At 42.6% G+C, this 24,523-nt stretch overlaps 1 protein-coding gene across 1 annotated transcript in view; it reads right to left on the bottom strand.

Moving 5' to 3' along the window:
- The window catches only part of PSTPIP2 (proline-serine-threonine phosphatase interacting protein 2), a 94,935-nt gene that overhangs the window by 50,408 nt on the left and 20,004 nt on the right, over positions 1 to 24,523 (bottom strand). The window contains exon 2 of the mRNA XM_032152408.2: positions 7,124 to 7,224. Within this exon, the coding sequence (XP_032008299.1) occupies positions 7,124 to 7,224 (101 nt within the window). The remainder of the gene's footprint in view (positions 1 to 7,123; positions 7,225 to 24,523) is intronic.

The raw sequence follows: 24,523 nt of genomic DNA, 5'->3' as shown, positions 1-24,523 counted from the left end.
CTGACTGACAAGTTCCTTGGGAAGACCCATGTTATTAGATCCAAGGGGCTCTCACAGGACATCTCGTACAATCCAAATTTTACGGCTTACGAAACTGGAACCTAGAAAGGTCTAGGGCCTTGAATAATATCAGCACTGGCTAGCGAGGAAGCCAGGATTAGAAGGCTGCCCAGGTGTCTAAACTCCCATCCCAATACTCTATTTCCCATGTTGCTCTCAGCTTCCAGTACATTCTTTTAGGCACAGGTGTTCCTCCCACAAAATAGGTTGCAGTCTCAACCCCCAGCATCTTAGACTGTGACCTCATTTGGAAATAGGGTCATTGCAGACGTAATTGTTGAGATAAGGTCATACTGGATTAGAGTGGCCTCTTAATCCAATATGACTAGTGTTCTTATAAGAAGACAATGTGGGCTGGGCATGGTAGCTCACACCTATAATCCCAGCACTTTGGGAGGCCAAGGCAGGTGGATCACCTGAGATGAGGAGTTCAAGATGAGCTTGGTCAACACGGTGAAACCTGGTCTCTACTAAAAATACAAAAATTAACTGGGTGTAGTGGTGCACATCTGTAGTCCCAGGTACTTAGGAGGCTGAGGCAGGAGAATCGCTTGAACCTGGGAGGTGGAGGTTGCAGTGAGGTGAGATCATGCCACTGAACTCCAGCCTGGGGGACAGAGTGAGACTCCATCTCAAAAAAAAAAAAAAAAAAAAAAAAAAGACAATGTGAAGACACAGGGGAAGAACACCACAGGATGATAGAGGAAGAGATGGGAGTCTTGCAGCTGCATGCCAGGACATGCCAAGGATCGCTGATGACACCAAAAACCAAGAGAAAGGAATGGGACACCTTCTCCAATAAAGCCTTCAAGACAGCATGATTCTGCCAACATCTTGATTTGGGACTTCTGGCCTATGGACTTGTGAGAGAATAAATTCTGTTATTTAAAGCCATTCAGTTAGAGGCAATTTGTCCCAACAGCCCTAAAAAACTAATATGGTACATAATGGCTTGACAACTTCACCAGCTAATGCACGAAGGAATCTGTCATTCCCACCCTGGCAATCTGTCCTTCTTAAGGCTGTCCTGAGACATAGCCGACCACAGTGAGGGTCCCGGAAACAGAGCTGTAGCCAGGGCAGGTTGACCATGGGACGTACAGGAGCTTATGGGGAAGAGTACAGAGTCCTGAGGCACCAGGGCTGTGGATCCCCCAGAGTATAGGTATAGCTGCTAATCTACAAATGGTAAAGAATTCTGGGCATAAAGGTGTTCCACAAGCATGCTTCCCTCCTCCCTACTCAGGATCCTATTGCAGCACACAATTAAGAGAACTGACTTGGCTGCCAAGTTCCTGTTCTTCCTCGGAGAATACACCCAACTTTCTCAAGAGACCATTAAGTAAAGTGGAAAAAACATCAGACAGGAAGTCAGTAGGAATCCCAGCTTTACTACTTACTCATATTGTCATCTTGGGCAAGTCATTTAAAGCCCACTAAACTTTAGTGTTCTTATCTGTAAAAGGAAGCTAATGATATATTCCCTACTTGCCTTCTACACTTAATATAACAATATTAGTAATGGTTATTGAATTTGCCTAGATCAGTGGGTACCATTTACCCACTATATATTGTGTACCAGCTACTGTACCGGGCACAGTGTAGTGGTTAATAGCAGATTCCAGGGCCCAAATTTTCTAGGTTTGAAACCGTATCTACCACTTATTAGCTGTCTGAACTTAGGCAAGTTCCATAGCCTCTCTGAACCTCAATTTCTTCAATTATAACATAAGGATGAGAAAACTTACCATACAGAGTTTTTATGAGAATTAAATAATATATACAACACACTGTAGCTTGCATAGAGTAAGCCTTCAGTAAACAGCAGCTATTAATATAATCTCATTTAATCCTCTCTAGCTTCCCTCTAAGGTATGATTAACCTTATTTTTATAGTTCTCATTTTCTGCTCATATCAGGAGCTCATTATATAATATTTCGCCACATCTGGGGATCTGAGGGTGGGAGAGTCCATGGGCTTGGGCTACCAGTGACAAGATGGCTTCATTTTAATTGTTAACCAGCTGAAAGACTTCAGACTAAAGTCGTATGTACAATGTTTCCTTTAAAGAGAAATAAGGTCAGGCGTGGTGGCTCACTCCTGTAATCCCAGCACTTTGGGAGGCTGAGGTGGGCTGGATCACTTGAGACTAAGAGTTCAAGACCAGCCTGGCCAATATGGAAAAACCCCATCTCTACTAAAAATACAAAAATTAGCTGGGTGTGGTGGTACACACCTGTAATCCCAGCTACTCGGGAGGCTTAGGTGTGAGAATTGTCTGAACCCGGGAGGCGGAGGTTGAAGTGAGCCAAGATCGCACCACTGTACTCTAGCCTGGATGACAGAGTGAGACTCTGTCTTAAAAAAAAAAAAAAAAAAAAAGAGAGAGAGAAATAAAAGAAGAGGAAAATTTGACCTGGACTTGGAGCCGGGCGCGGTGGCTCACGCCTGTAATCCCAGCACTTTGGGAGGCTGAGGGGGGTGGATCACAAGGTCAGGAGATCGAGACCAACCTGGCTAAAACAGTGAAACCCCGTCTCTACTAAAAATAAAAAAAAAATTAGCTGGGCGTGGTGGCGGGCGCCTGTAGTCCCAGCTACTCGGGAGGCTGAGGCAGGCAAACGGCGTGAACCCGGGAGGCAGAGCTTGCAGTGAGCCGAGATGGCGTTAAAAAAAAAAAAAAAAAAAAAAAAAAGAAAAAAAGAAAGAGAGAAATAAAAGAAGAGGAAAATTTGACCTGGACTTGGAAGGATGGGGAGAATTTACTTAGGCATCAAGGAAAAAGGAGGACTTTCTAGGTGGGGAAATACTGAAATAAAGACGTACAGGCAGAGACATCCAAAGCATGCTCACCAATAAACCCATCTGGCTGAAATAGAGAGAATGGGTATAATGAGTGAGATTGTATAAACAGACAGAAAAGAAAGGGAGAGTGTGTCTGTGCTGGGAACTAGCCCATCTCCCCAGATAGCCACCAGCCCTTTTGTCAGGGTTGATGAGTCATAAACACAGGGGTTGTATGAGACCCCCATCCTCACCACCCCCTGGAGCCATTCTGGATTCTGTCACTTTCTAGATTCCCCTGGTAAATTACTTAAACCTCATCTACAAAGCTACACTTCTGTGCCAAGAAACCTTATGCAGCCAGTATAAGTGCCAAAGGGATGTGTAAGCCTCAGTGTTATTGTTATATCATGTAGCTATTCAGATGTTGGCTGTGGTTGCCAGCATTACCTCTATTATTGTTGTGCTTTTCCAGCTGAGAGAAGGGTAAACTAGATAAATTTACAATTTACTGATGGAGTGTTTGTTACTGTGTTTTGTTACTTACAGTATTATTTAATTATTATATAGTAATCAATATTAATTAATTTAATTGATATCATTTTTATTTAATTAATATTAATATTATTACAATATTAATTGTTAATATGTTATAATATTAATTGTAACAATTAATTGTAGTAGTTATTAACAATTATTGTAACAATGTAGTAGTTATAAATAATTATAACAATTAATTGTTAACAATTATTATTATTGTAACAATTAGCTGTTACAATAACCCTGTATGATAACTGTTCTCATCCTTAAGTTACAATTGAAGAAACTGAGGTTCAGAGAGATTATGGCATTTGCCTAAGGTCAGACAGCTAATAAGTGGTAATATGGTTTCAAACCTAGGAAAGTTAGGCCTTGGAATCTGCCCTATGTATCTAGCAAGCCTTCAATAAACAGCAGCTATTATATAATCTCATTTAATCACCTCTAGCTACCTTCTGAACTAACCTTATTTTTCTATGTCTACCCTGGATGCAAGAATCTGCCCTATGGGTGGCAAGAAATGTAGCCTCCCTGCCCTTCCAGAGCAGCACATGAAGCGGCTCCTTGCACTGGGGTGATCGTTCTGTGCAACCCCACATGAGTGCAGATGAATTTACTGCAATCCATCTGGGTACAACCAAGGAAAAGGATATTTCCTAGTTTCCGTAATGGAGGTAAAATGTGGCATGGAGGGGTGCAGTGCTGGGTTCCAGCCAGGGAAGAGCAGGGCTGGGGAGCTCACCAGGATGTATAGTATCTCCCCCTTCCCCTTGCCATTTTCTGGGCAGGTTAAACTGCCAGAAATTCAAGAGGCCCATGGTAGGACTCTGACACTTCTGGAAAGTCTTAAAAGTACCCCATTAGATATAGGGCATGTTTAGCCATGTACCATGTAAAAGTGTTATAAATGTATGTGTATTAAACTTGATGAACTCAAAATAATAAATAATGTATGACATTGGATGAGAGGTGGTTGTTCAAAAATAATTATTACATATAACAGTCTGTTATCTTTGCCCCTGTATTTGTGTGTATTTGCCTCTTGTCTCTAAGAACCACAAATATCCCAAGGTTCTACATGTAATTTTTGTTTGTTTGTTTTTTGTTTTTGTTTTGAGATGGAGTTTCACTCTTGTTGCCCAGGCTGGAGTGCAATGGTGAGATCTCAGCTCACTGCAACCTCTGCCTCCTGGGTTCAAGTAATTCTCCTGCCTCAGCCTCCCGACTAGCTGGGATTACAGGCATGCACCACCACGCTCAGCTAATTTTGTATTTTTTAGTAGAGATGGGGTTTCTCCATGTTGGTCAGGCTGGTCTCGAACTCTCGACCTCAGGTGATCCGCCTGCCTCGGCCTCCCAAAGTGCTGGGATTACAGGTGTGAGCCACCATGCCCGGCCTCTACATGTAATTTATGACAGCTCAGTCAAATAATGTTTAAGACTCAAGGAGGATGTTTCAGTCAGATTAGATTATGGCACAAACGCAGCCAACTGAGTCCCAGTTCCCACAAGCATCCTGCACCCACCCAAACAAGAGGAAAGCTGGACACCCACGCCTGGACTGTCCTTCTGCACATGAATTACCCTTGAACAGGACACAGTGGAGGAACAAACACACAGGCTCAATGACAGCAGCTTCCTTCCTGCAAGCGTGCCACCAGGAACAGAGGCCCAAAGCCAAGCAGGCCACACGTTCAGGGGCTGCATCTCCACGCTCAGGGCATGCCTATCTGACACTCTGATCTAATGCCTGCCGATTCTTCCCCAAAATTGGAAAACACAAGACTGACTTCTTTTTGCTATAAAACCCATGGGAGAAAAGAGAACATATACTAGAAATACAATATAAATAATCAATAATTTTTATTCTCCATTTATTTCCTACTCTTATGTATTTTTGTGAATCGATTTTAAAAGCGAGATCTTAGCTTTGGGATCCTATCTGGACTAGCGTTTTTCAACTGTGGGTCATGACCCATTTGTGAGCCATAAATCAATTCAGTGGATTATGACCAGCAATTTTTTTTTTTTTTTTTTAAAGACAGGATCTCACTCTGTCACCCAGGCTAGAGTGCAGTGGTGCAATCATAGCTCACAGCAACCTTCAAATCCTGGGCTAAGTGATCCCCCGACCTCAGCCTCCTGAATAGCTGGAAGACTAGCATTTTTAAATTAAATACAATTGGATAAATTAACAGGGTAGTCCTATTTCATTGTTTTGTTTATGCGTGTGTGTACTAGGTGGCTGTGTAAAATATTTTTTTGAGGGTCACATTCAAAAACGTATGGAAGCCACTGATTTAGACAAACCCCACTGTATCAGGGGACCCTTGGATGGTCCCCCAGGCAGTCAGTGCCTGGGGTCCTGAGCCGACAGACACTTCCTTCCTCTGCAGATGTATTCCAAGGCCATTTCATTCCCAGGAGGAAATTTATAGAAGCCATAACTGGGGGAGGAACAGAAAAAAGCAGAGTCTTCTTCAATCTCTAGATCCTTCATGTTCATGAAACTCTTTGTCCTAGCACAGTTGAAGGAAGGAGGAAGTCCACTGCCAGTGTTTGTAAAAAGAAAGGCACACTTTTTAACTGGATGTCAACACTGTCAACCATCTTGGGTAGAAAAGAAGGGAGCTGCTCTCTTAAAGGGGGAGGAGCAGCAGCCAGCTCCACGGGGCTGACAGTAGCCGAGCCTCTCTCGGTTCACCCCTCCTCAGGCCTCCAGGTCCTCCAGACCTTTGGGATGGCTCAAGGAGACAGGCCTCACCACCCAAGGGCTGGGCAACCAGTGTGAGTAAGTTTGATCGTTACCTAATTTTCTCTTGAGTAGAAAGTGAGAGAGTTGACCGAAAATGCTTTGATGTCTGTATCTCTGGGTTCTGGGCCTTTCCCTTACTGCCTTACAAATAGAACCTGTTCATTAATTTGAATCTTGGCAAGGATCCTGATCTTTGGCCCCAAATCCTCTTAACATATTCTTTCATCCAGAACCTCTGTAAAATGGAATATTCTAGATGAATAAGTTTCCACAAAACTAAGTTCTGTTTTTTAAAAAATCTTATCCATTTTTAAAAAGAAGAAAAGAAAATCCTCTAAACCATGCCAGTTCCCCATGGACTGCCATGCCCTGCCACCCCCAGGAGCGTCATGATCGGCTTCACAGCTTTCCCACAGCTCCTCATCCTCCTGGTCTCTGAGCTGCACTCTGCCTCCCTCTAACCACGTGGGCCATCTGATTCCCACCTCAAGCTTGCTGTTCTCCCAGATATCCAGGTACTTCTTCACCTGTCAAATCCGCCTCACCCTCTGAGGGCCACCACAAAGAACTACTCCTCCATGAAGCCACCCCGTCCTCTATTTTATTTCCTTCTTTCTTTCCCTCCCTCCCTCTCTCCTTCCTTTTTCCTTTCCTCTCCTTTCCTTCTTTGCCAATCCTCAGCAGTCTCTTCCTCGGCAGTCTAAAAGCTACATCTGGGGTCTTTCAGTGTTATTTGTACCACAGTATTAAGTATATTTCTTTTCTTACTATAATTCGTTCGCAGTTTCATCATAAATCTTATGTGTCAAACTTGTTTCTAAGAACTTTAGGACAGAAGTATCATGTACTTCTCGGGTATCATTCCATAACCTAGAGCAGAGGGTCTTCAGAACCATTAAACGCAAATGAAAAATAGGAAATTGTTCCTTGTCTGTGTGGAGACATCTTGGCCCACCCTCTTCAGAGAGGACAGAGCATCGTACCTTTCTTTTAGAAACTCTTCAAACTCTTTGCAGTTCTTGCGGCCATTGTTCAGATGTTGGATAACGCTGTCATAGCCAATGGTGCTGAGGATGTCTGCACTCTGGGGGAAAGACAATATGGCATCAGACCAGGAACGGAAGGCAGCCCCGAGGCCGGAGAGAAGATGGGACAAAAGAGGTGGGAAGCTGGCCATGGAACGTTGCTGACTCACTTTGAGATGGTGCAGGGACCCCCTTAGGAGCCTGTCAGGCTTCTCCACCCTCACCCTGGAGATGAAGGAATATGTTTCAGTTCCTTCAAGGAAAATTCCAGGTATCTAGCTAGCCCTGCAACCAGAAATTAGGGAAGTGAATGAATAATCCACCAACGAAGCCACCCAAGTAAGTCAGGGTCACAAGGTATTTGGTTCCCTATGGAAACAAAGATAACATATTTACATACATCCTTGAGTTGTTTTTCAGAAACCAGGACTCTCACCTGATGACAAATGCCGATCACAGTCATGTTGACCTTCAACAGACTGGAACCAGAAAACGGATAAGGAAGTTCCACAAATTCCTCAGCCCCTAACTCACTTTGGAAACCCCCTCATTCCTGCCTTTAAAAACCCTTGCTTGTAAGCCATCATGCCCCTTTTCCTTGCTTGGTGCCCTGCAATAAATGCCTTTTTTTCTGTAACTGCAAACCTTTGTGTCAGTGTTGGGCTTTGCTGTGCCCAGTGAGCAGACCCAAGTTCAGTTCGGTAACACTTTACCTCCAAGACACAGGTAGCCAAGAAGAACAATGGAAGAAGTAAGAACACATGTAGTGTGAAAGAGTTTTTTAATTGATGAGACTGAAGGGCCACAAAACAGGAAGTGACAGATGAATCACAGGCACATGGATGAGGGAGCTGGCTAGGCTGGGGTCCCTCTACGGATCCTCTACTGAAGCCCAAAGTCAGGCCAGGAGAGGGAGAAGGAGCTGGGCGCCCACTCCAGCCTTCCGTCATGTGCTTCCTCATACTGCTGGATGGAAACTGACTCATACTACAGGACCATGTAACCTGGTGCTATTCAATTTTTACTCTGTCCTTAAACTTGCCACTGAACTTGACCCTGATAGCTCTTCCTACCACCAGTTAGCGTTACTGAGGGTCAAGGGTATCTCTACAAAAGACAAGCAGCTCTGAGCCAGGAGCCAGGAGCCAGGACTCAGGAGTGGGAGAATGGGGCTGTCTGTCCACTGGGAAGCATGAAGCATGCTCTCCGTGGTCATTGGCCCCAATTAGGGGAGAAGGAACATATATATATATATATATATATATATATATTTATTTTTTTTTTTTTTGATACAGGGTCTCACTCTGTCGCCCAGGCTGGAGTGCAGTGGCACGATCTTGGCTCATTGCAACCCCCACCTCCTGGGCTCAAGTGATCCTCCTGCCTCAGCCTCCTGAGTAGCTGGGACTATAGGGATGTGCCACCATACCCAGCTATGTTTTGTAGTTTTAGTAAAGGCAAGGGTCTTGCCATGTTGCCCAGTCTGATCGTGAACTCCTGACCTCAAGCAATCTGCCCGCCTTGGCCTCCCAAAGTGCTGGGCGTGAGCGACTATGCCTGGCCAAATTTTTTCATTAGCAGTTTATTTACATTTTATTCTACTGTGCTCTCCAAGGTTGGAGGGTCCAGGCTAAGTCCCCCAAACCAGTAGCCTCAGATGCAGTACATTTTAAAAATCAAGCCAACAAGTCCCCAAATCAACAAATCGGTACACTAAATAACACTCCAAAGTGTCCCCTAAGGAGGCTGGTTCCCTGGTTTCTACCCCCAAATGCATACAAAGGGTTGTCTGATTCAGACTATAATCCCTAAGAGGTTGGTTAGCTGGCCTCTGGATGTGCCCTGGGGAATTTTGAACTCATCCACCCCAACCCAGCCAAGGCAGACCAACCCTTCCCAGCCCCAGTTTGTGGAAGGAAGTGTGGCTCTGTATGGGATAAGGGGTTTCTAAAGATACCTCTCTACCCAGCCCTGGACACTGGAGAAGCAGAATTTCTCTCTTCCATTTGCTGCCACTTATGATGGCCTAGTCGAGCAGACAGCAGTCCCAGAAAGACCCAGCAGGACCCAGGCCTGGGGCTGATTTCAACTTGGCACCCTAACGAGCCATTTCGCCTTGCATTTTTCAAATGGACCTATAAAATCATCAAAACTTCTACAGGTTATGAATCTAAGTTAGAAATGTTTAATTCTATGCTTTGTGACTGTTGTTTGAGCATAAATTTAGACCTTAGAAAGCCCCAAAAAAAACAGCTTCCACCAAAGCCTCATTTGTCCACTGGCCTTCTCCATACATACCCCTCTGTCTTTGCCAGGAAGGCATCTAACTGCCCCTGAAATGCAGCACTCAGCAGCAGCTCTAAGACGTTGCTAACATTATCCTCTCCTGAATCCAGATCTAGCCCCTCAATTCCCAGGTTTTCCCAAAGTCTTCTCTGAGTAGCCCCAGTGCTCCCTTCTCTAGGTTCTCAGAGTCCCCAGCATCTGAATTTGTTGTTTGCTACCATGCCTGTGAATACCTTTCTGTCCCAACTCTACTGCAAGTGCTTGCAGCTTCTTTCAAGTTTTGAACTACCCCTGCATCCCCTCCCAAAAAATCTTATTATTCACATCAAAGGCCTACAGTAAAATTCTCGAGAATGAAAAGGCCTATTGTGCTTACTGCCAGATGCATTAGAAGAGAACAATGAAAACAGATTCCTGAGTGATGAATGAATGGGTACCAAATGGTCAGTGTCAAAACCGGTTTGTAGACAGGAGTCTTTGCCCTTCCCAGAGAAAGACATTGAGATTCCTCTTTTCTTTTCTTTTTTTTTTTTTCATTTTGAGACAGGGGCTCACTCTGTCACCCACGCTGGAGTGCACTGGCATGAACATGGCTCACTGCAGCCTCGATCTCCCAGGCTCAAGCAATTCTCCCACCTCAGCCTCCCAAGTAGCTGGGACTACAGGCACACCACCACACTTGGCTAACTTTTTTTTTTTTTAAGGAGAGGTGAGGTTTCGCTATGTTGCCCAGGCTGGTCTTGAACTTCTGAGCTCAAGCGATCCTCCCACCTCAGCCTCCCAAAGTGCTGGGATTACAGGCATGAGCCACCACACCTGGCCCCTTTTTCTTAATTAAAGATGAGGAAACTCTTTGAGTGGGACTGCACGGGTGGAACTAGGCCAGAGTTTCCTGGAAACACAAACCAAAACCACAGACCTCCCAGCTGCCAGACTTTAAAAAACCCAGAATTGCCGCTTCAGAGGAGTGGCTGGACTACAGAGGCAACCAAGAAAGGAAATCCCCAGGAGAAAATAAAGAGTACTGAAGGCCAAGTTAAAGTGGTGGAGGACTGTCTGGAAACTCCTGCCTATGTTACTCAGAGAACACGGGTGGTAAGTTGACTGACAAAAATAAGAAGAGGAGGACCAAGAAAAAGGGCTGCACAATGCACCAAAACATCCTCTAGCATATACTATTTGGTATCATGAGTTAACATCTTTTAAAAAAATCATTTAACTCCTTAAAGGACATCTAGGTTATGCCCAAACCATCATCCGCAGTAGTTTCCATATTAATACTATTTGAAAAATGTCTGATAATTACATATCAACTAATACAAAGTACTAAAAAGTTTACAAAGCCAGCATAAGATAGAGTTCCTGCAATCAGTTCCTACCATTCATTTAGAGAGTTAGTACAAGGCATGTACATAAAATAAACATGTGTGCACAAGGAAAATTAGAGGCTAGTATATAAGACTATACAGAGAAAATATGTAATGAATGCAGTAGACAAGAGGGTACAGGCTAGGGTCATCAGAGAAGAGAATAAATAAAATTTAAATTGAGTCTTTTAAAATGGCTGGCACTGGCCAGGCACAGTGGCTCATGCCTGTAATCCCAGTACTTTAGGAGGCCAAGGCAGGCAGATCACTTGAGACCAGGAATTCAAGACCAGCCTGGTCAACATGGTGAAACCCTGTCTCTGCTAAAATACAAAAACTAGCTGGGCATGGTGGCACACGTCTGTAGTCCCAGCTACTTGGTAGGCTGAGGCCAGAGAATCACTTGAGCCCAGGAGGCAGAGGTTTCAGTGAGCTGATATCGTGCCACTGCACTCCAGCCTGGGCGGCAGAGTGAGACTCTGTTTCAAAAAAATAAAACGGCCCAGCGCAGTGGCTCATGCCTGTAATCCCAGCACTTTGGGAGGCCAAGGCGGATGGATCACCTGAGGTCGGGAGTTCAAGACCAGCCTGACCAACATGGTGAAACCCTGTCTCTACTAAAAATACAAAAAATCAGCTAGGCGTGGTGGCACGTGCCTGTAGTCCCAGCTACTCAGGAGGCTGAGGCAGGAAAATTTCTTGAACCCAGGAGGCGGAGGTTACAGTGAGCCGAGATCATGCCACTGCACTCCAGCCTGGGTGACAGAGAGACTCCATCAAAAAAAAAAAAAAAAAGAAAAGAAAAAAAAAAAAAAGAAAAGAAAGGAAGGAAGGAAGGAAGGAAGGAAGGAAGGAAACAGATATCTGAATAGCCCTATATGTTTAAGGAAATTGAATACATAATTTAACACTTTCCCACAAAGAAAACATTAGACCCAGATGAATTCACTGTTGAATTCTATCAAACATTTAAGGAAAAAAGTAACACTAATTGCATTCAAACTCTTTCGGAAAATAGAAAAATACTTCTCAACTTGTTTTATGAGACTAGCATAACCCTGTTACCAAAAAAAAGATAAGGGCATTATTTAAAAAAAAAATAAAGAATATTACAGAAAAATATCTCTTATAAACAGAGTTGTAAAAACCTTTGCCAAAAGGTATAACACATTATGATCAAGTTAACCAAGTTAAACTTTTTTTTTTTTTTTTTTTGAGACAGAGTCTCCATCTGTCGCCCAGGCTGGAGTACAGTGGTGCGATCTCGCTCACCGCAACTTCCCCCTCCTGGATTCAAGCGATTCTCCATCCTCAGCCTCCCAAGTAGCTGGGATTACAGGCGTGCACCACCACACCCAGCTAATTTTTGTATTTTTTTAGTAGAAACAGGGTTTCACCATGTTGGCCAGGCTGGTCTCGAACTCCTGACCTCAAGTGATCCGCCATCACTTGACGTGTGCCACCATGCCCAGCTAGTTTTTGTATTCCGCCTACCTTGGCCTCCCAAAGTGCTGGGATTACAGGCATGAGCCACCACGCCTGGCCTAGTTTAACTTTTGAAAGTCAATTAATGTAACTCACCATATTAACAGAAAAATATAAGAAAAGTCATATAATGCAGAAAAAGGATTTGAAAGACTTCAATACCACCTCACAATAGAAAATCAACAAATCATTAAGAGAATGGAATGTCCTCAATCTGACAAATAGTATCTACAAAAAGCCTCAGCTAACAGCCTGTTTAAGGTGAAACACAGAATACTTCCTTCCTAAGATCAGGAACAAGGCAAGGATGTCTGTTCTCACTACTTCTATTCAACACACTGTATGTCCTAGCCAGTGCTAGGCAAGAAAAAGAAATAAAGAGCATACATATTGGAAAGGAAAAAGTAAAACTGCCTTATTTGTAGACAACATGATTATGGACATAGAAAATTCTAAGAAGTTTACAAAAAAGTTACTAAAACTAGTCAGTTTAACAAAGTTGCAGTACACAAGGTTGATATACAAAAATCTATTGTATTTCTATATACCAGTGGAAAAAAAAGGAAAGAAAAAAATGTAAACATTTATTTATATTAGCATTAAAAAGATAAACTATACAGGGATAACGCAAGAAGTTTTGCAAGATTTCTTCACTGAAAATTACAAAAGATACAGCTAAAAGAAATGGAAGAAGACCTAAATAAAGGTAGATATATACCATGTGTGTGGATTGAGGGAGTGAATAGTGTTAAAATATCAATTTCCCCAAATTGATCTATAGATCTAACACAATCCCATCAAAATCCTGAAAGTCTTTTCTGCAGAAATTTGCAAGTCAAGCCTAAAATTTATAAAGAATTACCAAGGACCTAGAATAGGCAAAAAAAAAAAAAATCTTTTTTTAAAGAAAAACAAAGTTGGAGGACTCATACCACCTGACTTTGAAAGTTTTTTTGACCCAGGTGTGGTGATGCACACCCACACCTGTAGTCCCAGCTCCTCAGGAGGCTGAAGGAGGAGACTCGCTTGAGCCCAGGAGGTTGAGGCTGTAGTGAGCTTTGCACCACTGCACTCCAACCTGGACGACAGAGCAAGAGCCTGCCTCAACAACAACAAAAAAACAACTTTTTTTGAAGCTACGGTAATTGAAACAGTATGTACCTTTCAGAAGATAGACAAACAGACCAACAGAACAGAATAGAATGCAGAAATAGACTCACTTATATATGGTCAACTGGCTTTCAACAAAGTTGCCAAAGCTATTCAGTGGGAAAATGGTAGTCTTTCCAACAAATGGCTCTGGAATAACTGCATAAACTTGCTGGGGGGAAAAGCCTCTATTCATGCCATGCTGCAGGGCCTCTGAGAACTTATTTCTATGCTCCTTTTCACCTCTTCTATCCTCCCATGGCCTCTGGGAAGAAGCGTAAGGAGTAGAGGGGAAGCAAACAGCACCCGCAGTCTCCAAAGCCACCATCAGGGTTACAGGTCCCGCTGCTGAGCATCCACACATCTAGTTCTATGTTGCATCTCCAGCCCGCTCCTCTCATAATATCTGCTATACAGCCTCTACAGACATGGGCTCCAGGGATCAGCAGGCTAGAATCACTCAGGCAGCTTGTTAAACATGCAGACCCCTCAGTCCCACTCCAGCCCTGCAAATTCTGAACCTGGGGCGGGGCATGGCAGTCTCTACCCTTCTATACACCTTCCAAGTGACTTGGAATGCAGTTTGACAATTGTGGCCATACAAAATATAAAAGGCTAAAAGAACCATCATGGTTCCTGCCTAGAAGAGCTTATAAGCAGAAGAAAGCAGGATGCAGGCCTGTGAAAATAAAGAACACTACAGAATGGGGAGGTGAGAGAATGACTGTCAGAAGTGCAAAGCAGAAGCCAGAGAAGACCCTCCATGGTTTGCATTTCATTGTTTAAAAAACCTCCAATCTTGAGTAAAACATGCAAGTTGGCAATGATGGCTTTTGGAAGCCCAGGGAGCCCCACTAGAACAGGGAGAAGGACAGTTACTTTGCATCTCATACAAAGGCTGTAGTTTATTTGGTGCCTGGGCATAGGGTGCATAAGTGTGCTGCACTTTGCATTAAAGAATCACAACATGTTCCACAAACACAGTGAGACAGGAGCTCTATGTTTTACAGGTGGAGGAAACAAGGCACTAGGAAGCTTTCCTTATTCACTTTCCTTGTCACTGCTTCCAACCACTATGAAAAATTTTAATTCTCAACTAACAATATTATCCAAATCTCTCAGTTATTTATTAACAGCTATAAAACAGCAGACTTGGGACAAAGACTACGAAGTTCATGTTACCTCCCTATGCTGTCAACCTTGATCTTTCTCTCCTGTTTACTTACCACTCTATGAGGTAAAACCAAATGGATCAAATTCTGCATATATGGATTATTTTTAATTAATATTAATAATTATGTCTAGGGCTAGGCGTGGTGGCTCATGCCTGTAATCTCAGCACTTTGGGAGGCCAAGGCCAGCAGATCATGAGGTCAGGAGTTCGAGACCAGCCTGGCCAACACAGTGAAACCTCGTCTCTACTACAAATACAAAAATTAGCGAGGCATGGTGGCGTGCGCCTGTAGTACTCAGGAGTACTGTAGCCTGTAGCTACTCAGGAGGCTGAGGCAGGAGAATCGCTTAAACTCGGGAGGCAGAGGTTGTGGTGAGCCAAGATCACACCACTGCACTCCAGCCTGGACAACAGAGCGAGACTGTGCCTCAAAAACAAAAACAAAAATATGTCTAATATACACTGAGTACTTGCTATGTGCCAAATAGCATATCAAGTATTTTGCATGGAATATCTTGTTGAATGCTTACCACAATCCTATGACATAGGTGTCATTATTATCTTCCTATAAAGGACAGGCCATTGAGGCTCAAAATCTGTATTTGAAACAGACTATAGTCTGAATTTTTAAACCACCCAACTACATAGCTTCCCTTATTTGAGGACAAGGACCATATCTAACCCTTTGTCCATTAGTCCATTTCCTTGCAATTCTAGATGGAACACACCCAGGCTTTCATGCTACACTTCGGTTTGAGTGGCAATTCTACCATTCACATACTATGTGACTTTGAGCTAAAGACTCAATCTCTCTTACTGTTAATTTACTAGACTGTAAAATGGGGATTATTGGAAGGATTAAAGGAGATCACATGCTTTAAGTCTGTCAACTGCTTCAAGAATTAAAAAAATGAAGGACGACACATTTGGATTTTTCAAAACCAGGCACATTAGCAAAAAAGGATGTGTTTATAATCTGAAGTCTTTCTCCCTACCTCCATCTCTTAATGGCAAATCGAACTTTTTTGTTTATCACACATCTGTTCCCAAGCCACACTGAAATAACACATGATCCACAGCAACAACAGAAAACAGGGAGGGGCCCAATGAGGAAACTGGAGATTTGTAAGAATTTCTGCAATAGAAAAAGCAGATGGGACTAGATAGACAGAGGTCGGAAGACCATGTGAATTTCTTCATTGAAAGCAAACAATGGTGAAATAAACATAGCCTGTTGGCTATTCAAAAATGTGTGTGTTGTCATCTGGGAAGGAGTTGGAGACGTGTCAGATATACCTTAGCAAAGGATATGAAAACGACTGTTAGCATGTCAGTATGTTCAGCCATGTTCTTCCAAGCCTAAGGTCAAAGTCACTATAATGGTTGTGTCCCTCAACCCTCTTAAATAATAGTAGTGGACAGTGCAGACAAGCATGAAATTCCACCCCAGTTCCTGCATCAGTGTTATTCCACAAACCCACAATCTGCCCACCTTGCCTCCTACAACACTCAAAAATCCTCGGCGTCATCTAGGCTAGATCCACACTTGACATTTTCACATGTCTAAATGTCCCTACTGTCAAGTCAGCAGGTCATTTAAAAAGGCAACTTCACTCGATTCAAAATAAGTTAAGTGAAAGTAGAACCTGAGAAAATGTGCAACCCAAGAACACATTAGAAAAAAAAAAAAAACTAGAAGAATATGTACCAAACACTGAAAGCAATTTTTCTTCTTAGCACTTTTCTACATTTCCTAAACTTTCTACAATATACTTATACTGTGTTTATAATCTGAAGTCTTTCTCCCTACCTCCATCCCTTAATGGTAAATGGAACTTTTTTGTTTATCGCACATCTGTTCCCAAGCCACACTGAAATAACACATGATCCACAGCAACAACAGAAAACACGGAGGGGCCCAATGAGGAACTGGAGATTTGTTAAGAATTTCTGCAATAGAAAAAGCAGATGGGACTAGATAGACAGAGGTCAGAAGACAGTGTTCCAACCCAGACAAGACAGAGAAGAAAATACGCAAACTTTTCCAACACAATCCTAGAACTTCAGCCCCCAAGCTCTCCATCAGCAGAGGCTGAAACTAGAGCTGCCTCGGAGAAGTCCGTAGGGTGTTTGGAGGTCACTGGAAACCCAGCCAGTGGCCTGCCTCACTCCAGGAGGAAGCAGAGCAGCTGGTTGTGACATTTGTGCCAAGGTTGCAGTTAGTCCAAGGACTCCACCCCACAACAGGCGCCTAACATGGGCATGAAAACCAGAACAGCAAAGGGTACTGTCCCCAGCAGTCTTCAAATCTTCCACAATAAAAAGTTAGACAAACAAAGGGTAAGCATAGCTCTGAGGCCCTCTAAATGCCCTCCACTTCCTGGGCAATGCCTTTCCCAACTTCTCACTACAGACAGAGACAAAAATATCAGAAATTGTTAATACAAGTATCTACTTAGAAAACCAGAGATTAAAGTGAAAAACTGGGAACAAAATATAAATATACAAAAAAGCAACAGGCTTCTTGTATGTTAACAGTAACCTTTTAAAATGTAATTTAAAATACAAAGATCCTGTTCAAAATGCCAACAAAATCTTTAAAATGCCTAGAAATAAGTCTTTTTTTTAAGTGAAAACAATTTTATTAGGAAAGTAAAGGAATAAAAGAATGGCTACTCCATAGGCAGAGCAGCCTAGAAATAAGTCTTTTTGAAGCAATACTGCCAAACATTGCCAAAGAACACAGAGGAAGACCTCCATACAGCCTAGAATTAAGTCCTAGATAAAGATGGAAAGAGTCAATTCTACCCAAATAAATCTAGAAAGTTAAAACAATTCCAGTTAAAATCAAAATTCTGGGATTTCTTTTTAAATGTAAATGATCTGCCACCGTGCCCAGCCAACCTAAGTGATTTTGAACACAATATTTTGACTATGTACTCCTAGCCAAAGATTAAAAAAAAGTACAAATATGAAATTCTAGCTTGTTTTTCACAATGGTATGGTTAGCAATTCTGAAACTACTTATTGTGGATAATGGGAGCCAGGTTTCTCATAGAAAAAGGAACAGTGGCATGCAAGAGCAGGCTTACTTAGTGAGAACCAATTGTACACATCTCTTTCTAATTCTCCATTCAGTAATATCATGTTGCTAGCTTGAAACTGGCCATGGAAGGGAGCTTTTATACCATGAATGCTGGCAAACGTTGCCTATCAGGCTTTTTATCCACTGGAGAGCCAGTTGTTAAACATCTGCCAGCACACTACTAGAAGGGAATGAAAACTACAAGTGAAGGAAAGCTAGAATAAACCCTGTGATGTTGAAATGGAATTGGAGCTATCATCATGCATAAATGTATTTCCTAGCTCTGTCTGTTGGGAAATCCTGGAAACATACAAATTGCAACGAGCTTACCTAGAGCACAAATCTTAGTTTCTAAATATTATTCTCTGCTTAATGGAACCAGGACTCTTTGGAGAAACAGCAGATTCCAGAACTGGGGCAGGGAAATTACCTATTAAGCCTGTAACATTTCGTGCCAGTTAGCAAGGACGTGCTCAAAGAATGATGAGGATATATCAAAGGGAAATAGGATCCAGTTTAAAGGAGCTTCCCACTGTCCAAATCTAAGACAACTTGGACATCGAGATTAATAGTGATGGTAATGGTCAGGCATGGTGGCTCATGCCTGTAATCCCAGCACTTTGAGAGGCTGAGGCGGGCAGATCACTTGAGTTCAGGAGTTTGAGACCAGCCTGGCCAACATGGCAAAACCTCTTCTCCACTAAAAATACAAAAGTTAGCTGGGCATTATGCCCTGTAATCCCAGCTACTGGGGAGGCTGAGGCAGGAGAATTGCTTGAACCTGGGAGGCAGAGGTTGCAGTGAGCCAAGATCATGCCACTGCACTCCAGCCTGGGTGACAGAGTGAGACTACATCACAAAAAAAAAAAAAAAAGATGGTAACATATTATAATGCATTAAATAAAATAAGACTCCACGAATCCACAATAACATGGTGGAGAGGGGAGATTTCCTTACAATAGAATGCCAGTTCTATTATGTAGATAGAATTAGAAAACCACCATACAAAGATTTATACATGAATGTTCACAGCAGCTCGATTTGTAATAGCCAAATACTTGAAACAACCCAAATGTTCATTAATAAGTCCAGGCTGAGTGCAGTGGCTCATGCCTGTAATCCCAGCACTTTGGGAGGCTGGCGCAGGTAGATCTCTTGAGTCCAGGAGTTCAAGACCAGCCTGGGCAATGCGGCTAAACCCGTCTCTACAAAAAATATAAAAATTAGCCAGGCATGATGGCACAGGCTTATAGTCCCAGCTACTCAGGAGGCTGAGATAGGAGGACGGCTTGAGCCAGGAGGTGGAGGTTGCGCCATGATTGCGCCACTGCACTCCAGCCTAGGTGACAGAGTGATACCCTGTCTCAAAACAAAACAAAACAAAACAACAAGTCTATGGATAAACAATGGTATGTCCCTAAAATAGAACAATATTCCCTAATAGAAAAGAATAAACTATTAATACATACAACAACATGGATAAATCTCAAAATAAGTATAAGAGAAAGAAGCCAAGCAAACAAAAGTACTTACTGTGTTCCAATTTGACAAATTCTAGAAAATGCAACTAATCTATAGTGACAGCAGATCAGTGGCTGCCTGGGAAGGGTATAATGCGGAGGGAGAGATGTCAAAGGGCCGTGAGGAAACTGGCGGGGGGGTAATGAACACGTTCACTATCTTCATTGTGGCGGTTTCATGAATGTAATTCACATGTCAAAACCTATCGAACTGGCAGGGCACAGTGGCTCACACTTGTAATTCCAGCACTTTGGGAGGCTGAGGCAGGCTGATCACCTGAAATCAGGAATTCAAGACCAGCCTGACCAACATGGAGAAACCCCATCTCTACTAAAAATACAAAATTAGCCAGGCACGGTGGCACATGCCTGTAATCCCAGCTACTCGGGAGGCTGAGACAGGAGAATTGCTTGAACCTGGGAAACAGAGGTTGCAGTGAGCCGAGATCACGCCATTGCGCTCTAGCCTGGGCAACAAGAATGAAATTCCATCTCAAAAAAAAAAAAAAAACCTATCAAATTACATACTTAAAACATGTGTACATAACTATATGTCAAGTGTTCTTCAATAAAGTTGGGAAAAAATTTTAATCACCACTTGGCAACTGTCTTAGCAATAATTGATTAAGGCAAGAATTTTCCATGGATGTTAAGACTAATGGACTTAGTATTCATTTGAGAAGAAACTGGATATTTATGTGGTTTCAAAATATTTCCCCTGAAGATACTTATTAATTATAAAGGGAGAATCAGTAATTTCGCATTTGAGAAACCTAGAAAATAACACTATGCTAGGCTAAATAAGAGCCCCTAAAGATGTCCACATCCTGGTCCCTCGGACCTGTGAATATGCTTCCACACATAGCAAAAAGGACATTGCAGATGTCATTAATGTCTTGGGATGGGAAAATTTCCCTGGATTATTCAAGTGGATCCAACCTATTTACAAGGGTCCTAAGAAAGAGCCAGGAGGGTCATAGAGTCAGGGTAGGAGATGTCAATGACAAATACAGAGGCCAGAGAGAGAGATTTGAAGATGCTACACAGCTGGCTTGAAGACGGAGGAAGGGGCCACAAGGCAGTGAGTACAGGCAATCTCTAGAATCTGGAAAAGAAGTCAAGTAAAGAGATTCTGCCCTACAACCTCCAGAAGGAGCCAGCCTTGCTGACAACTCAATTCTAGCCAAGTGAAACTCATTTTGGACTCGTGACCTCCAGAACCATAAGTAATAAATTATCTTGTTTTAAGCATAAGTCTGTGGTAATTTGTTACAGCAGCAACAGAAAACTAACACAACCACCTTGACCAAAGGATCAAAGTTATCACCACCAAGTAACAGGGCAAAAAAGCATCATGTGCCTTCTGTTACTGAGATTAACACAGCATCACTCCTGCCATGTTCCTCCCAAAACACATGGCCTGAATCTAATCATCAGGAAACGGGCAAACTCAAATCAGGGCACATCCTACAAAATAACTCTCCAGTACTCTTCAAAAATGCTAAATTCATAAAGACACAGAGAGACTGAGGAACTATTCCAGGTTAAAACAGACGGAGGAGACCTGGCAGCTAAATGCCATGTGGAATCCTGAATGGGAAATGTTTTCTTCTTTGGCTAGAAAGGACATTATTGCAACAACTGGGGAAATTTGAGTAGGGTCTATATATTAGCTAATAGCATTATATTGACGTTATTTCCTGATTTGTCATTGTATTGTGATTGTGTGATAAGAAGATATCCTTATATTTAGAAAATACACATTGAAATGTTTGTGGATAAAGGGAAATCGTGCCTACTTCTTGACTTTCAAATGGTTCAGAAAAAAAGCGTGTGTGTGTGTGTCTGTGGGTGTGTGTGTGTGTGGAGAGAGAGAGAGAGAAGGAGAGAGAGAGGAACAGAACTTTTGAGGAGTCCAAGTGAAGAGCACATAGGAATTCTTTCTACTATATTTACAAGAGTAAATCTAAATTTCTTTAATTAAAAACATCAAAATTCAGCATAATAGCCAACTAACACAAGAACAGAAAACCAAACACCACATGTTCTCATTTACAAGTGGGAGCGAAATGATGAGAACACATGGACACATAGAAGGGAGCAACACACACTGGGGCCTCTTGGAGAGTGGAGAGTGGAGAGTGGAAGGAGGGAGATGATCAGAAAAAATGACTAATGGGTAATAGACTTAAAACCCCCATGACACAAGTTTGTTACCTATGTAACAAATCTGCACTTGTGTCCCTGAACTTAAAATAAAAGTTAAAAAAAAAAAAAAGATATTCAAACAATGTAAAAAGACATGACAAGGAGGAAAAAAGAGCAATAATATTTAATCAAAGATTAATGTGCATAATGAGTCCTAAAAATCAATCCCATAAAAATGAACAACCGTCCGGGCGAGGTGACTCACGCCTGTAATCCCAGCACTTTGGGAGGCCGAGGCAGGCGGATCAACGAGGTCAGGAGATCGAGACCATCCTGGCCAACATGGTGAAACCCCGTCTCTGGGAAAAATACAAAAATTAGCTGGGCGTGGTGGCACGTGCCTGTAATCCCAGCTACTTGGGAGGCTGAGGCACGAGAATAGCTTGAACCTGGGAGACGGAGGTTGCAGTGAGCTGAGATTGTGCCACGGCACTCCAGCCTGGTAACAGAGCAAAAGTCCATCTCAAAAAGCAAAACAAAAAAAAAAGAACAACCAGTTTTCTCAAGTGAGTAAGAGATATAAACAGGCAACTCTAAAAAGAAAAAGGGTCAATAAGCAATTTTTAAATAAGAGAATCAATATTAATAATCAAATAAAGGCAAACAAACAAAATATAATTTTTCATCCATCAAATTAGGAAAGGTTGAAAATTTCTAACATTGGCAAGGAACTATAGGGAAATACTGTCAAATTCTACTGGCAGAACTGCACATTGGCATAACCTTTTGAGGAGGAAATTAGCAATACCATTAAAATTTTAAATATGTATAGTCTTTGACGATGAGGAGTTTATCCTACAGAAATAACTACACAAACATGAAAAGATTCATACACAAGGATGTTCAGTGCAGCATCATAATGACAAAAAATTGGCCAAGTGCAAGTGGTTCACAGTCATAATCCCAACACTATGGGAGGCCAAGGTGGGCAGGTCACTTGAGCCCAGGAGTTCGCGACAAGCCTAGGAAACATGGCAAAACCCCATCTCTACAAAAAATTTTAAAAATTAGCCAGGCATGGTGGCATGCACCTGTGGTCCCAGCTACCTGGGATGCTAAGGTGAGAGGTCGAGGCTGAGGTGAGCTGTGATTGCACAACTGCACTCCAGCCTAGGCAGTGGAATGAGACTCTTTCTCAAAAAATAAAATAAAATAAAAATGATAATAACAAAGAATTGGAAGCAACCTAAATATTCAGCAATAAAGATTATTTAAATAGGCCGGGCGCAGTGGCTCACGCTTGTAATCCCAGCACTTTGGGAGGCCGAGGCGGGCGGATCACGAGGTCAGGAGATTGAGACCACGGTGAAACCACGTCTCTACTAAAAATACAAAAAAATTAGCCGGGCGCGGTGGCGGGCGCCTGTAGTCCCAGCTACTCGGAGAGGCTGAGGCAGGAGAATGGCGTGAACCCGGGAGGCGGAGCTTGCAGTAAGCCGAGATTGTGCCACTGCACTCCAGCCTGGGCGACAGAGAGACTCTGTCTCAAAAAAAAAAAAAAACAAAGATTATTTAAATAAATTATGTACAATCACATGATGGAAAACTGAACAGATATTAGAATAAAGCAGAATTGTATACATTAACATAACAAGATACAATATATCAGGAGAAAAATGAAAGTTATATATATGAGCCCATTATAAATAAGCTCATATTTGTTAATGTACGGGTCCACTATATGTAACTGCAAAGAAAAGAAAGGGACACACCATACATGTACTAGTGACAATCTCTATCTCCGAACTGTGTGGATTCTTTTTTTTTTTTTGAGATGGAGTCTCACTGTGTCGCTCAGGCTGGAGGGCAGTGGTGCAATCTCGGCTCACTGCAACCTCCACCTCCTAGGCTCAAGCGATTCTCCTGCCTCAACCTCCCAAGTAGCTGGGACTACAGGTACCCACCACCACACCCGGCTAATTTTTTGTATTGTTAGTAGAGACAGGTTTTCACTATGTTGGACAGGCTGGTCCCATACTCCTGACCTCAGGTGATCCACCTGCCTCAGCCCAAAAAGCTGGGATTACAGGCATGAGCCACCGTGCCTGGCCTGTTTGGATTCTTATAACAAAAATCGAACATAAGGCCAGGTGCAGTGGCTCACACCTGTAATCCTAGCACTTTGGGAGGCCAAGGCAGGAGGATCACTTGAGGACAGGAGTTTAAGACCAGCCTGGGCAACGTGGTGAAACCCTGTTCCTACCAAAAATACAAAAATTAGCTGGGTGCATGGTGGGCACCTGTAATCCCAGCTACACGAGAGGCTGAGGTGGGAGAATTGCTTGAGCCCGAGAAGTGGAGGTTGCAGTGAGCCAAGATCGCGCCACTGCACTCCAGCCTGGGCGACAGAGCAAGACTCTCTCAAGAAAAAAAAAAATTGAACATAAAACTGAAAATAACACAGATTATTTTCTATTATGTACGTTGAGGTCATGGCTTTTTGAAAGACCATTATCCCTGGAAACTTAACATAGAAGGCATAAGAGTCAGTAGATTTCAATGTTCAGAAAGTTGGTTAATGTTTGACATTGCCCATCTAAACATCAATATGATCTAAATCCCAGAAAAACCCCAAACCCCTAGGGACATGAGAAATTCAATTCACAATTCCATTGAAAGAGAAAACCTGAGAATTGAAGTAGGTGTTTTAATTCATAAACATTCAACCACCTCTGAGTGTATGACTAAAGTTAATGTTCAGACTTTTCCAGTTAATAAAAAACAAGTTGAAGTTCTGTTGGATATCCCTGAGAGGTGAACAAACACATATATCACAGGGTAAAATTAGTGATGCGTCATATTACCGGGCAAATCAGTGATGCGTCCAAGATGTGTGAAATGCAGACCCCACGGGTCTCCTCCTGATCCATGACATTCCCTGAGAACCCCTGGGCATGCCCAAGACAGGAGCGGGCAGGCAGGCAAGTGCCAGGAAGTGGCTATACCCAAAACTGGAACTAGGTCCACAAATATGGGACCAGAGGAACAGAGTGAGATACCAAACCTCAGCAGCTCTAGAAAGCAAGCCAGATCAAACAACAAATGTGCTGCCACTACTGTCAAAAGCAAATATAGAACTAGGAG

The sequence above is a fragment of the Hylobates moloch genome, unplaced genomic scaffold (assembly GCF_009828535.3).
Source record: "Hylobates moloch isolate HMO894 unplaced genomic scaffold, HMol_V3 SCAFFOLD_5, whole genome shotgun sequence".
In the NCBI taxonomy this organism is placed as follows: domain Eukaryota; kingdom Metazoa; phylum Chordata; class Mammalia; order Primates; family Hylobatidae; genus Hylobates; species Hylobates moloch.
Note: the sequence above shows the minus strand (reverse complement) of the source record. Positions and strands in the feature narration are given on the sequence as shown.